At 42.3% G+C, this 15636-nt stretch overlaps 2 protein-coding genes across 20 annotated transcripts in view; one reads left to right on the top strand and one right to left on the bottom strand.

Moving 5' to 3' along the window:
• OSTF1 (osteoclast stimulating factor 1) overlaps window positions 1–6019 on the bottom strand; it is a 54543-nt gene extending 48524 nt beyond the window's left edge. The window contains exon 1 of one of the 2 annotated variants that reach the window (XM_080668427.1): window positions 5708–6019. In XM_080668427.1, the coding sequence (XP_080524553.1) occupies window positions 5708–5741 (34 nt within the window). In that variant the 5' untranslated portion in view covers window positions 5742–6019. The remainder of the gene's footprint in view (window positions 1–5707) is intronic. The other variant, XM_080668428.1, reaches the window with a different exon arrangement.
• Window positions 6020–6054: 35 nt separating this feature from the next.
• NMRK1 (nicotinamide riboside kinase 1) overlaps window positions 6055–15636 on the top strand; it is a 32275-nt gene continuing 22693 nt past the window's right edge. For 4 of the 18 annotated variants that reach the window (XM_080668423.1, XM_080668418.1, XM_080668422.1 and 1 more), the window contains exons 1-6: window positions 6089–6424; window positions 6928–7058; window positions 11057–11116; window positions 12566–12656; window positions 12945–12993; window positions 13181–13279. In XM_080668423.1, coding sequence (XP_080524549.1) covers window positions 7048–7058; window positions 11057–11116; window positions 12566–12656; window positions 12945–12993; window positions 13181–13279 — 310 coding nt within the window. In that variant the 5' untranslated portion in view covers window positions 6089–6424; window positions 6928–7047. Of the gene's footprint in view, window positions 6425–6927; window positions 7059–9673; window positions 9816–11056; window positions 11117–12565; window positions 12657–12944; window positions 12994–13180; window positions 13280–15636 lie in introns of those variants that run through there. The other 14 variants (XM_080668414.1, XM_080668425.1, XM_080668412.1 and 11 more) reach the window with 10 other exon arrangements.

Raw genomic sequence — 15636 nt, 5'->3', positions numbered from 1 at the left:
TCTCTTTCTCTCTCTCTCTCTCTCTCTCATATTTTGTTTTCCCCTGGGCAATAAGCAAGGGAGCACACTTTGGCAATGGTTTTCATTGGACATGAGATATAAGGTAAAGGAGATTAAAATCTGCCACTCAAAAATATGCCACTTTGGTGTAAGGGTTATTTTGAGCTGAAGGCAAGTGAGTAAAAGCAGACACAGGAAGGACTCTTATCCCAAACATGTCAAACTCAAAGGCTACCACGGGCCAAATAAACAAGGTTTAAGTTTATGTGGGCTGCAAAAAAATAAAAGCTTCAATTTTCATAGAAACGTAGGTTTATTTCGATAGAGACATGCTGAATACAAAGGGCTGAAATAAATGAGTAATCGTTAACATAAAATCACAGAACATTTTAATAAAAACTAATATTTTTTCTTGAACATTAACTTATCAGACACTGAATAACTGCACAAATAAGTGTAACACAAATAAACCTATTTTTCTTGTTCTCCGAAAGCAAAATATTTCCTGTTGCGCACACCAAACAAGTCAGTACAAGACTAATGACGTAATGACGTGGCAATCGGCTGCTAAAATATTCGCTGCTAGTATTAGTGGAGAGAAATGATGTGCCTGCGCGTATGGCGCTGAAGGGAAATGAATGCAACACAATTATAGTCATCAGTCATTAGCGAATGTTGTAGTTCATTATTAATAATTATGTATAACACAATATTGTATAAATTAAGTTAAAAAATTTTTATTAAAACACTTCTTACATACCATTATAATGGCTGGGCCGCAAAAATATTCATTGTGGGCCGCATGCGGCCTGCGGGCCCCGAGTTTGACATGCTTGCTTTATCCTTTCCCTATTGGCCTAAAAGCAGGGCATAAATTCCCCTTGTGAAGGTACCCCTCCCAACAGGTCCCCATACAAGAAAGAGGAGAACAATCTTTATCACTGGAGTTGGAAATGGCACCTAAATGAGTCTGTATAAACAAACCTTACTAAAATGACCCTTATCTTTATTAGTTTCACCATATATTCACCTTCCCACAGTTTATTCCCCATAGAAGCCTGACCCTCTTGTTCTTTGTCTAGTCAGTTCTCCACACTTAATCACTGTTTGTTAAAATGATGTATGAGCTTCCAAGATTAACCACTTCTTTGGGTTTTTCACTTCTTTTCTGTATATTCCCATCTATATATATAAAAGCCTACTATGCAAAGTGTCCCCTTGGGATTTTGACTGGCTGGGAGTTCAATCGCTCGCTATGCTTTGCACTGACCACAAGTAGGCGGCATGGAACTAAGGAAGGCTCCTGCTGGCAGCTGGGGAAGGGAAGCCCCGGCCGGCAGCTGGCAGCCGGGGAGGAAGGCCCCAGCTGGCAGCTGGAAGCCACTAGGGACCCTACCTGTGCACAAATTTCATGCACTGGGCCTCTAGTGTACATATAAAATTAAAAACAAAATAAATTTGTATGCATTTTTCTTCTGTTAATCTGTTTTTTTCTCAGTTTAATTCACAGGACCCAGACATAGAACCTAGGAGGGTAGAGGAAATATTTTTTCTCCCTTACAGAGGTATGTCAGAAAAACTAGTTACTAGTCACAATGAAGTCAAGCAGTGGGAATGTTAACACAAAAGGGAGGGGACCCCCACTATTTTCAGAAGTAGTGCTGATGGACAGTGCCTCCAGTCTTTGCTACTTTATGGTGAAGCTACAAGATGTACCCAACCACAGTCTCCCTCACCTTCTTCCAGACAAAGACTTCATTATGTATCAAGACTTTTTATGTATGTCATGCGTAAAAAGCTTAGTTGCTATGCAGGTACAAAGAAATAAAAGATTATTCTATTCTCGGAAAGTATCTAATAGTCTAACACAGACCTATTGAAAGAGGGATTATACAAAGCAAATATAAAAAATACAATTGCACCCTAACTGGTTTGGCTCAGTGAATAGAGCGTCAGCCTGCGGACTCTAGGGTCCCAGGTTTGATTCCAGTCAAGGGCATGTACCTTGGTTGCGGGCACATACCCAGTAGGGAGTGTGCAGGAGGCAGCTGATTGATGTTTCTCTCTCATCGATGTTTCTAACTCTCTATCCCTCTCCCTTCCTCTAAAACATCAATAAAATATATTAAAAAAATACAATTGAATAAGTTAATAAGGATGGCTGCCCAACAAAACCTCATCCAATCTAACAGAATCCTCACAGGTTTCTCTGAGCAAAATGCAGAGACTCCAGTTAAGGCTTATGTTCTATTCCTGGGTCAAAACAACCACTTCCTAGCTTTGAGACCTCAAATAGTTTTCTATTAGGATCTACCTTTTAGAGAAGTTAAGATAATCAAATTAGATGGGGCATTTAAAGTTCTTGGCACAGTTCCTGACACTTAGGAATAAATGTTAACTATTACCACCACTACCACCACCACCACCACCACCACCACCACCACCACCACCACCATCATCATCATTACCCTGTCATTTTCAAGGCGTTTCTCAAACTTTATAATGGAGCACTTCTGACATTCATCTATTAAGAGGGAAAAAATTATATGAAAGTTCAGATGGTTTTGGATAAAGACCTTTTTCCTCTCAATGGTGTTATATAAGCAGCATATGTGTGACATCTTTGAAGTTTGTTTTTCACTGTGTATACAAAAGAACCCAAAACATTGGCATTTGCTTCTTCAATGTCCCACAAATTTATTTTCAGAAGACATGTGAAATATTTATGCTGCTTTACTTCCAACATCAAAATCAATACTTCCAGCTACAGTGGAAGGTCATCAAACCTGCTTTGAATGCAAGGATTGTAGCCACATCTCATTCAATATCCTTTGGCCCATTTTACATCAAGTCTCAGAATAAAGTCTCTTTTTTTTAAAAAAAAAAGGCTTTGTGAGAACATAAGTCGTTTTCTCCACTCCAACAAGCAGGACCGGTTCACCCTAATTTAACTGCAAGGCTCCAGAGGGTGGCTGAAAGGAGCAGAAATGCCACATGTGTGTAAAACAGTAGAAGTTAAAGAGGATTCCATAAGGAATGAGATAAACCACAAAACTGTGACACATTTTAGCAGATGGAGTGCCATAGTGACACATCTAACAATTAGAGACCTGGGATGGCCAACAGTGACCATATAGGAATAAAAAACACCAGTAAACAAGGAGAGGTTAAAATGTGACAAAACTGATTTTTCAAGCAGAGGATAGGTGATACTATAGAGAATATAGGAAACATGGCAACCAACAGCAAGGCACTTAAAATGGAATCTGATTCTGTTCTGGGAATAACTGTTTGTATTTTCTTTTTCCAATGAAATGGATTTGAAAAAGAAGAAAAAACTGGGGAAAAATAGTGGTTATCACCAGATGATAAGTAGGGATGGTTTTTATATATTTATTATTTTCTAAAGGTTCGATAATAAAAATATTACTTTTATTTTTAACTACAAAATGGACAAATCAGCCATTCACTTGTAGGAACAACCTAAAATTAATCTGTGCATATGTAAATCTCCCCCATTAGACTCAAGACCCTCATGAATGAGAACCGATTTCATTGTTCCTTAGAATCCTAGTTCTAGCACAGGGCCTACGTATATTAAGAAGTGCTTTTGGCAAATGAATTTTGATTGTGGACAAAATCCCAAACAAGGTGAACCCTGGTAGAGCCTCAGGAAGGAAATTAAGAAAATGAAAAAGAAATTAGGTAGCAGGGCTTTCTCACAAGCATTAGTCTGGGCAGCCTCCTTTCCAAAAAGGTCCCCTCATGGGGTATTGCCAATCAACCTGATACATACATTAGCCCACATTATAAAAAGCTTAATGTTCCTTATTACTAAAACTTTCCAATAAGTCCTTTGTCCTCTCTCACCTAGCTGTCCTCCTTCTCATATTGCCTATGAACTGAGCCACGCTGGTCTGCCCGGTTCCTGCTTTGCTAGAGGGACCCTATTTCTATGGTGACCTTATTTGAGTTTGGACATCATTTATAAATGTGTGAGGAATCCAGGCTGTCTCTAAACAACAGTCATTTTCAACCATTTGCTTTCTGGTTTGCTGAAGAGGAGAAAGCAGTGATGCTAGACAATAAAAATGATTCCTGGGAGTTTATCCCCAACTGGTAACACTATGGTCCTTAAACCATACCCATGTGTGCGTAAGTACACACTCGTGCACACACACATACACATCACATTCAATGTCCTCCAGCTGCAGCAAAGACATCATTTCATATCTAAACACATTAAAAAAAAAAACCCTAATGAATAGCTTCTCAAGACATTCTTTAAAATACAGTACTTTATTTAGCTATCAAATAATAACTACGCTTTGTTGAATGCTTGAGGTCATGATTCACATCTGATCTGAGTTTAGAAAGTGGCCACCTCCTACATATTCACTTAAAATGCAAATTCCTCATCAGATTCCACATCTAAAGAAGCACAGAGCCCAATTCTAGCCAAGCCCCATCTTTGCTCAAGGCAGAGCCAAAGTCCCAGCAACTTTTTCCACACCCAGCCCACCAAAATTTAAGTCTTCAGTGAATCACTATTCCATATATGTGAGTATGTACACAATTTTCAAATAAAATGACTTGAAACTAACAATGTATGTGGGCAAAGAAAGAAAACTGAATAATCATGCAAGTTCTAGTGCTTTACTAAAGTTTAGAAAAAAATCAAAGAAAAATTAATCACTGAAACTCTATGCCTTGCAACATAGGTGTTACTTTGAAATGTAAATTGATATTTTTCAGCCTATGCTATACAGAAGTTCCATGATATTAGGAGGAAAAAACCCGAGTATGTCAGAGCTATTTATTTTCCGTTTCCTGCGTTTCCCATAATTACCTACCAAATGAATGTGGGAAAGTTTGTTATGCAGAACTGACCTGAAATACATCAGTCCCTTTTAAATTCTCTTCTCCCTATCGCAGAAAATATTCTAGAATAAAGTCAAAAATGAACCAGGACTATGGGACAAGAAAACGGCTTTGAGTAATTTAGTAATCTCGCACTCTCCAGTGCAGAAGGCCAAACCACTGGGGGAGCGGAGGCAAAGGACTTGCGTTGCACGATAAAGTGACACTTCCGAATAGTTAAAGCCGAGATTATTCCGCCGCAGCCGCGATTGTTCTCGCCATGAACTCGAGTACAAGTTTTCTAAATGTTTTTTTTCCCAAGATCCCGAGATCAATTTCAAACGCTGTTCCTCTCAAAAGTCCCAAAGGAGCCTCGCTCACCCACCCCACCCTGCAAGCAGCGTACTTCCTGTTCTCTCGGGCCGGTCAAGAACTCTAACTTGACAGTGACACACACTGAAAAAAAAAAAAAAAAAAAAAAAGGAAGTGGCTACAAGACCATGTCAAGACATTTACTTAATTTCTTTTTAAAAGGGAGATCATAGCCCTGTGCACCAGGAAAGTTTCAATGGGACGAAGCCATCACACCCGCTTGAGAGTAGCAGAGAATGTCAATGTTGTAAAACCGAGGGCGACACCACTTTTAAAATACACTTTTAAAAAATCTTCGACATCCTCTTGCTATCCAAAACGATCCCTCCCCTTTAGCGAACGCAACAAAGCTGGTGGGTCGTTTCTCGAGAGCGAGGCTCCGGGCCGGGTACGTGCCGGGTCTGCCCTGCCAAGTGGCAGAGAAAGCTCGCAGGGCACCGAGGCGGTCAGGGGACCCGGCGAGCACCTCCCTTACCTGGTTTGACCGGTTTGGGTGGCGGCTTCGCCATCTCGCTTCCTGGAGCAGCTGATCCTAAAGACTACGCACGAAAAGCCAAACGAACGCCCCGCCAGCCGGCACTCCGGTAAACCAAAGTTCCTTTTTGTCTGGTTTGCAGCGGTGCGCCTTCGAGGACCTGCGCCCACCCTTGGCTGCAGGACTAGCGGACGCAGGCAGAGGGGCTCGGCGCAGTCCCTGCCCCGCCCCGCGGCCGCCCAGCAGTCCAGAGCGCGCGGCCGGGCTGACGAGGAAGTGGCCGCCGCCTCGCCGAGCGCTAATTGGCTCCCTGGCTGGCAGCTGCGGCGCGGCGGCGGGGGCGCGGCGGCGGGAGCGCGGGCGGCGGCGGAGCCAGCCGGAGTCTGGCCAGGGCGCTGCCGGCGCGCGCCCCCGACGAGATAGGGCTGGACCTGCAGGGGCGCGCGCAGAACCACGCTCGCCGGAGCCCGGCCCCGCCCTACGGGGTCTGCAGCCGGCACGGCGTCCCGCGGGGTGGGCTGGTCCCTCCGTTAATGACCTCTACCTGGGCCGCCTCTGACCCGGGAGGGGAGCAGGGGGAGGAGCGCAGGGGCGAGGAGCGCTGGGGCTAGGGCCGTGGGCCTCTGGGTTAGCGAGCTGCGGGGTTGCGGCGGGTTAGTGACAGGCGCGCTGGGCCGTCGCCTCTGCCGCTTTGCCTGGGAGGACTAGAAAGTCCGGGTGAGTACCTGCCTGACCCGCTGCGCCGCGCAGCCTCGCCCGGTGGGGCCTAGAAGTGTTTCCAGAGTGTTCCTCTGCTGGAGCCCGAACCTGGTTGCCTCTTGCAAGTCCCATTGGGACTCTTACACCCTAGACGGGCCGATAGGTAGCCTGCCACGTGTCCTCGTGCTGACTTAGTGCTTTAACGCCCCGCAATAATCCTTAAAATGGGAGTCTGCCTCCCACAGGTCGTCCAGATGGTGGGGAAAGTCACCGGGGACAAGACCAGGTCTTGTATCCTCTGGCATTGGGGTTGACTAACTCTACCGCCCCCTGCCTCCTGTTATCGTAGGGCCTGCTAACCAAGAACGGTTTTTACATTTTTATATGGCTGAAAAGAGGTCAAAAGAATGTTTTGTGGCACGTGAAAATTATATAAAATTCACATTCCAGTGCCCATAAAGTTTTAGGAACACCGCCACGTTCAGTTGCTTATGTATCGTCTGTGGCTGCTTTCATTTCAGAAGAGCTGCCCGTGAAGTCGGAAACATTCTCTATCTATTCTAGCACTTTACAAACCTTTGCCCAGCCGTCACCTAGCAAACTGAATCGCCAATGGGAGCAAGGGCTGGAGCACACACGAAATGCAGCGTTTGTAAGTTCAAAATAGTACAGTCAATATTATACCAACTGTGTGTTTGTGGAAGAAAAGTGGAAAAGAAAGAAAAGCTTTCGACATGAGACTCGACGTAAGACGAAGTTTCGAAACTTATACCAGGGGTTAGTGAAAGACGGAGTGATTCCAAGGGAAAGGGAAATCTTTTGCATATTCAGAAACTTTAGCCAAATTGCTGTTTTCAATACGTGGAATAGCAGAACACTTCGTTCGCATATTGTCGTCGGTCTTTCAAACCTTTTGTGTTAGGGAGTTGCTATTTTCTTATAATCTGCTGATTCTGCACATGCCACCTCTGACCATTTTGCAGTTTGGAATCTAAAATGTACCAACCCTAGTAGTGAAATAAATGAAATGTTATAAACACCAGCTATGAAGAAAAAAAGGACTCAACAATATATTTTACTTGGGATAAAAGAGAGTAATTAAAATGACTTATTTGGGGTTTGCTCATGGATATCTTAGTCGCTTCTCCTATGCAAATGCTCTGTGCTGCTGAGGAAAGCTTTGCACTTACTGGGAGCATAAAGTACGTTAATATCCCATGAGATTGGGGGTGATTATATTCCTAGTAATCGGATGCCCTGCATTGATGAGACTGTGAAGTCCAAATGGTTGTCTCTCTGGAGACAGTGATTAACAGTGTGTAGTTGATCAAATTTCTTTGCTTCGTGGAGGCTGCTGCTGCGTATACATACAGTATTTAGAGACTGGCAACTCTTGATTGAAAGCTTTTGAAACGTGATTTTAAAATAGTTCTTAAAGAGGGCTACAGGCAGTGAAATAGCAGAACCTGGTGTTGAGGTGGACAGTGCCAGGCCGGAACTTAGAAATCACCTGAAGTTGCCCTGTGCATCCAACCTTTTGGAAATAAATGGCTTCTGGGATTTCTACACCCCCTACCACCCCTGCTACTCATCCCAGCCAGAGGTCTTGCTTCTGCCGCTTCCAGTTCCCCACCCTTCCCACCACACTGTCATCTGTTCATTGCTAATGGACTGTACCCAACATTTGCCCAAGCACTGACTTGGACAGGCTAAGACTACAAATACAGAACTGAGGGTTCCTGTTTTGGTAAAAACTTGCATTGGACTGGGGGAGTTCTCTCCTGAGCCCAAGAGAATTTAGTATAATAGTAGCTTTTGACTCTCTCACTCGTAGTTTCTGAATTGCTAGTTTCCACCCAAATAATCCCCTCAAGCCTCTTTGCAGGGACACAACCACACTCATTACTTACATGCTATGTAATTGATACAGTATCCTAGTGTGCGTGCACAAATGTGGCAAGAAGCACAGGGACCAGTAGTCCTTGCCATGTAGTGTGCAGAGAAAATATACACCCATCAATAATACATCTAGAAAAAGGACATCAATTATACATGAGAGCCTCACAAGCCAGCACATGTGCACCACTTTTTCTTTGCTCTTGGTAATAAAGGGCTTTCTAGCAGCTTGAAAGGAGGTCTAGTTTTGTTTCTCACTTTTCCAAAACATACTAGCTGTGTTGCCTTGGGCAAGTCACTGCATTTTCTGGGCCAACTGCAACTGCAAAATGAAGGGGTAGACTAAGTGAACTCTCCAAGCCATCCTTTTGCACGAGAAAGGACATTTATCAACAAAAAAATAAGAAAGGTACCCTCTCAAGATAAAGGGCAGCCTTCTCTTCCCAAAAAAGAATAGTTGCCACCCTTGCACTGACATATGAACAATAAGAATAGGGTAAAATTAAACCCAAAAGTAGAAGAATTACGTGGACAAAAAAGGGGCCACATACTAAACCTGACAAGCTCAAGGGAGGCCTGTGTGGCGGGCCTTACACACTCAGAGACTGAAAGGAACCACAGAGGATGGTCAGAACTTAAGTATTCCTGACTGAAAGCTAGTCATGGCAGGTAGTCACATCCTGGGCCTGGAGCTTCCTTGACAAAGAAAGGTTCAATTTTTACCTTAAGTAAGTCTGTCTGTTGTCTTTTTGCATCTAAGATAACAAACCCTTGGAATGTCAGCGTAATCTCCTTTTTCTGAACCCCTCAGAGTATAACCTCACACCAGGGCATGAGATCACACAACCCCTCACTGTTATCTCGTTCCCCAAATACCATCTCTGTGTGCCGTGAATGTTCATTGTTAACTATCCTGTAGCCACCAGTGTAAAAGAAGTGTCTCTGTTTTGTTCTTTATCCAATCTCAGAGATTTCCCGTTTTGCTTTCTCCCACCTCCCTAATCTATCAATGAATTTCATGTAACCCCCCTTCTGTCTCTTCCTTTGTTTCTAATGTATAAAATAAGCAGCAAAACTACCATTCTCCAGAGCATTTTTTCAATCCGTTGAGATTTTTCTTCCCAGCAATTGTCAGTTTGGCTTAAATGAACTCATAAAAGTCTACAGATTTGGACGTTTCTTACATAGACAATTACAGCATAAAAATTTACGGTACTCATTGTATGTAATTGGTCCCTTGACATGCTTTGTCAATTTGGGTGGGATATATATTCAACAGTGCAACTCCTGGTGAAACTCAGATGCCCAGCTTGTTGTGTTATTATATTTTTAGCATAGTCATTATTGAATTCTTATCTCACACAGGCATGTTAATGAAAGTGGGACCGAACCTTAAGCTATTGCTCTCAATTGGGAATATTCTGGGTAAACTGGGCAGACGCCAAGGAACCACTGCCCCTCTGCACCAGGCTCTTCTCCCTACCACCTCTCCCCAGGGGACGTCTGGACACAGGTCAGAGATAGGAACTGGGAGAGCTGCTGGGAACCCCCAGCGCGGGGCCACCCACCATGAACAGCACAGCTTAGATTCCTGATCAGCCACGCACAGCAGTCAGGGATAAAGAGCAGCTTTCTGAGGCTCCCTCCACTGACCTTTACCTTTTCACTTAAAAAGGTGAAACTGGCCCATTGGAAGGGACTGCTGTGATGAACCTTAGATGACCATGTGTGAAACTGCCCTCCAACCCCTAGACCAGGGGTCAACAGACAGGGGCCTTGTGCCTAAAACCTGACCCTCTGCTTCAATATTTGCCATCTATTTTCAGATAGGGAACACAAACTTGCAAATCCAGTAAGGGAAATGTTATCCAAAAAAAAAAAAAAAAAAAAAAAAAAAGTCCATTCTTCTCATTAGTAGACATGTATTACCCAAAAACAGTTGTACTCAATTATTATTATGTCTTGACTGTTATAAAAAACATTGTGGAAATTTGTTTTCTCTTATATAAATACCTCCATAATAACCTGGATTTTGCCTCTTTACCCACAAAGCCTCTAATTATTAGAGTGTAATATGTACTGCCTGTCCCATTTCTGAAAAATTTACCTATCCTAGCCTTAGACCTAGGCTTCTGGGTGGGGAAATAGTGCCCTTAACGCAGAGGGGAAAGAGGGAGACAGAGAGAAGCTCCGTGGTTCCCTCATGGGGAAAATGGATCATGTCCAAGGGATTAAGTCCAGCAGGTAAAAGGCGACCTAGCTAAGGGATAGGGTATAAAACGATAGGGTGCTCTGCAGCCTCGCAGCTCTTCCACAGCCTTGAAAACACACCTTCAAGGGTATCCACTTTGTCACGGGCCCTTTCAGTTCACTTGACTTGGGCACACTGGCGCTGAGCACGCACCATCTGTTGGCACTTAGCAGGAGAGTGTGGCCGAGAGAAGCCAGCACAGGCATACCTCGTCTTACCGCGCTTTACGGACGTTGTGTGTGTTTTGGGTTTTTTTTTTTACAAATTGAAGTCAAGACCCTCCACCAGCAAAAAGATTATGACTCCCTCTATTACAGGGTGGTCTGGAACTGAACCCACAGTATCTCCAGGGTATGCCTATACCGTGTGAAGCTCCTTCACAGAATGTGGATAGTCCAGGGCTGTGCCATCTTTCCCCCTCAGCTGGCCCTCCTAATGTAGGACTCTTTCTTTTACTTCTTCAGACATCTAAATGATAAGCATTCCATTTTTTTTTTTTTTAGGAAAATTCAGAAGACATTTTCAAAGCTAATTATGAAAACATTTGTCATTGGGATTGGTGGGTGAGTAATTTTGCTACACACAGCTGGTCGAGACACTCAGGATGTCCAAAGGGTGTTTTCATGTGGACGTGATGGGGGAAGGAGAAGCAGTGAGGATTCCTGAGTCCTGGAGAACAGGCCAGTATCAAATGCAAAATGGAGCACTGGCTGCATACATGCCAACAGGAGATGGGAGAGTTTCCTTGTAAACAGAAAAACAGGAGCGTCAATAAGCAACTTTTATCATTTTTTTAAAAATATTTTTTGTTGATTTTTTACAGAGAGGGAGGGAGAGGGATAGAGAGTTAGAAACATAGATGAGAGAGAAACATAGATCAGCTGCCTCCTGCACACTCCCTACTGGGGATGTGCCCGCAACCAAGGTACATGCCCTTGACCGGAATCGAACCTGGGACCCCTGAGTCCGCAGGCCAACACTCTATCCACTGAGCCAAACCGGTTAGGGCTCATTTATTTTTTATACCAAAGGCAAGGCCTGATCACATGCTATTTTGGTTCAGGATGGTTTCATTATCCAAATGGCTGCTCCCTCAGTGTGACATTGGAGAGAAGCTATCATTTCTTTTCTGTTAACACCCAGCTTTGGACATATGGAATCTGGAACCACCTCATTTGGCTGGTGTGGTCGGCTAAAATGGACCTCCCACCTATCCCCACAGTGGAAAGAGATTAGGGGAAAAGGAGACATTGCAGAGGGAGATGTGAATTCATGATAGGTGGGCTTATAATAAGCCACTCCTCCATTTTTCTCCACTGTGCATTGAAAAATAATCGCAGTTTTATATATTTGCATTAAAATGTGCTGCTCATATTCTGTGTTGCATATGAACCCTGTGACTGTTTCACTGTAGACAAAAAAATTATTTTGTTTCCAACACAATAGCTGTATTTTTAGTATTTAGTCTTGGTATTACCCAATTCACTTGCCCAGTAGTTAGTTACCTTTCTCCTCAATCCTTCCCAGCTTATTTCTTTTTTTGAGAATATATTTTCATTGATTTCAGAGAGAAAAGGGAAGGGAGAGAGAGATAGAAATATCAGTAATGAGAGAGAACCATTGATTGGCTGTCTCCTGCATGCCTCCTACTGGGGATCAAGCCCACATGCTGGGCATGTGCCCTGACAGGGAATCAAACCGTGACCTTCTGGTTCATAGGTTGATGCTCAACCACTGAGCAACACTGGCTGGGCCCCAGATTCCATATGTCCAAAGCTGGGCGTAAGCTCCAGCTTATTTCTTATAATTTATTGCACCGTCTACTTATGCCTTGGTTTTCCCCACAGGAAAACATTATCTGTGAAAGAAATAAATTTTCTTAGATGTTAGATATTGCTTTAAATGTTCTTTTTCTAAGATATTTTTTAATGTTTTATGTTTTTTAATGTAACTTTCTTCTTGGTACTTTCAATATTTTTACAAAGTTTCTTTTTCTTTTTTTTTTGGTTCAGTGTGACAAATGGTGGGAAGACAACACTGGCTAAAAATTTGCAAAAACATCTCCCAAACTGCAGTGTCATATCTCAGGATGATTTCTTTAAGGTATCTTTAAAACTTCTTAAATAATTTATTTAACACCAAAGAAGTTCTAGTAGCAAAGTTGATTGTATTACATCCAAAAAGCCTTTGAGAGATAACAGCTTTTGCAGGGAAGGTAGAGTCAATGCAGTAGTGTAACTTATCCACTAGATGGCACCACTATCGCAGCTGTTCTTTGATTTTATTTATCCTCATTTATTGCATTTATTAAAGGTTTATCGCCTCTTCGTTGTATAATTGTATTATTTCTGCATTGCACAGTTTTTATGGGTACTTTATTATTTTTTTCAGCCACAGTCTGAGATAGAAATAGATAAAAATGGATTTCTGCAGTACGATGGTAAGTAGGTGAGCTTGTAAAAACATTACACCCTAATGTTCATTTTCTTTTTCAAACCCATATAGGGTACTATCTATGAAGACATTCTCAAAGTGTGTTTAAATACATATTACTGTACTTTAAACATGCTTTTGTAAAGGTTTCTTACTTATGTTCAACTCTTTTTATTTATTTTTCTTGATTTCAGAGAAGAAGGGAGAGAGAGATAGGAACATCAGTGATGAGAGAAAATATTTGATCAGGTGCTTCCTGCATGCACCCTACTGGGGATCAAGCCCACGACCGGGTATGTGCCCTAACTGGGAATCGAACTGTGATCTCCTGGTTCATATGTCGATGTTCAATCACTGAGCCACACCGGCCAGGCTGTTCAACTATTTTTAAAAATGAAATATTTTTCCCAGTTTTATACTTAAAACTGAAAACATTGGAATGATATAGATTTTTTTCTTCTGAAGCTAGGGCAAGGTGGGTACTCTAGTCATCCCTGGGGAATATAACTACTTCCTTTCCCTACCCTCAGTCTTATCTGGGGCAACCTTAAAGCACTCATCTTCTGAGCTTTCCTTTCCAGTGACCACGGTGATCTGGACAGTTGATTTTTTTTTTCTTTTCATTGACCAAAAACCATAATGAATATTTTTTAGATGGATTCACCTCACTCCTCTACCCAATCTAACACTGCTTTGAAGCCAAAGGATTAAAGTCCCTGAGTAAAAGTTTATTTTCCTATAAAGAATGTCATGCTATGCCCTAGCCGGTTTGGCTCAGTGGATAGAGTATCAGCCTTCAGACCAAAGGGTCTCTGGTTCGATTCCGATCAAGGGCACATACCTTGGTTGCAAGCTCCTCCCCGCCCCGGGCCCTGGTCAGGGCTTATGCAGGAGGCAACCAATTGATGTGTTTCTCTCACATCGATGTTTCTCTCTGTCTTTCCCTCTCTCTTCCATTCTCCCTAAAAATCAATGAAAAATAAAAAAAAGAATGCCATGCTAATAAACTATATTTAATGGTATTATCTACTTTTATAATTAACAAGATAATCATTGAGAGCTTATCCAAACCAGCAACCAAGGGAATTATCTTGAGGAGCCATAAAACATGTTCTTTATTTTTATCTTTGATAACCTTGGAGGTAAAATGTTGTGTAGTCAGTTCTTACAGACACATGATAGTTTTACCATGGTAAGAGAGGCAAAATCCTTGAGTTGCTGTCTGTTCTTGTGTCTTGAGCTACAGTCAGGATATTTTTTTCTTCTCTTCCCTTTTTCTAAAGGTTAGTAAGGAAGATTATACAAAGTAAGAGTTAAACAAGGAAACATTGTTTTCAACAATTGATGAAGGATTATTACTAACTTAAATGAGTCCTTACAAAGTAATAAGACAAACACTACTATCCCAATTGTCCAAGGATGTGAATAAGCTATTGACAGAAGCAAAAGATTATTAATAATGTGCAATAAAAAGTCAACATCAAATGTACAGGGACATCCTCCAATCACAGAGCATTGAATTAGAAATTAGAAATCAATAACTAAAGAGGAAGTAAAGTCCCAAGTGTTTGCAAAATAATCAGTACCCTTTTTTCTGATTTTTAAAAACTTTAACTTTATTTTTATTGTTGACACTATTATAGATATCCCCATTCCCCCGCTTTGCCCACCTCCACCCAGCTCCCACCCCCCTTCCCTCTGGCCATCACCACACAGTTATCTGTGTGTATGAGTTATGCATAAACTATGTTCTTTGACTTCTCCCTTCACCTTCTTTTAACCACTTTCCCCCATCCCCCTCCCATCTGACAGCTGTCAGTCTGTTCCATATATCCTTGACTCTGTGAAAACTTTTCCTAAGAGAAAATTTTAAACATATACAAAAGTAGGCAAGAAAGTATAAACTTTTTTACAATATCCACCTACTCAGGCCAAAGGAAAAAAAACACACACCACTTTCCCCTCATGATGTTAGTAGGGCCAAGTGGGGAGCAAGACTTCTGAACCCATCACACTAGTAAGGTGGGGTGAGTTGGCCCTCCATGTCATCCATAGGGATAATATCAGTGGAACAAAACGGTGACTGAACTTCCACCCCCATCTCCATCAAAGAAGCAGGATGAGCTAGTGTGAGCTGGTGCTAGTTGTACTCCACACTTTATTCGCTCAGATAGTCAGCTACTATCAGCAGAACTCAGTAGAGAGCTAAACTTGACCCTTTGCTGAACAGCAATGAAGCCACACCAGCACTTGAATTTTCCCTTTCTCTCTTCATGGCAATCCCTCCCACCCTAAGTATCAGTGAGGCCCAGCCAGAAGCCAAACATCCCCCAATCTGGGCAATCTACACCTAAACAGGTGACTACCTGCAAAAAAAAAAAAAAGAAGATTGAATAGGCTTAAGAACCTCACAACATAATATCCAAAATTTCCAGAACAAGACTATCACTTGTCATATTGAAAACCAGGCAATTCTCAACTTTAGTGAGAAAAGGCATTCCACAGACACCAACTCCATGTTGACACAGATGTTGGAATTACCTGGCAAAGTGTTTTAAAGTAGTGTTTATTAAAAGGCTTCAGCGAAAAATAAAATAAATATAAAAATAAAAGGCTTCAGCGAGCAATTGTGAACATTCTTGAGTCAAGT

The sequence above is a fragment of the Plecotus auritus genome (genome assembly GCF_963455305.1).
Source record: "Plecotus auritus genome assembly, chromosome: 5".
Taxonomy (NCBI): domain Eukaryota; kingdom Metazoa; phylum Chordata; class Mammalia; order Chiroptera; family Vespertilionidae; genus Plecotus; species Plecotus auritus.
This window is presented reverse-complemented; position numbering and strand designations above follow the sequence as displayed.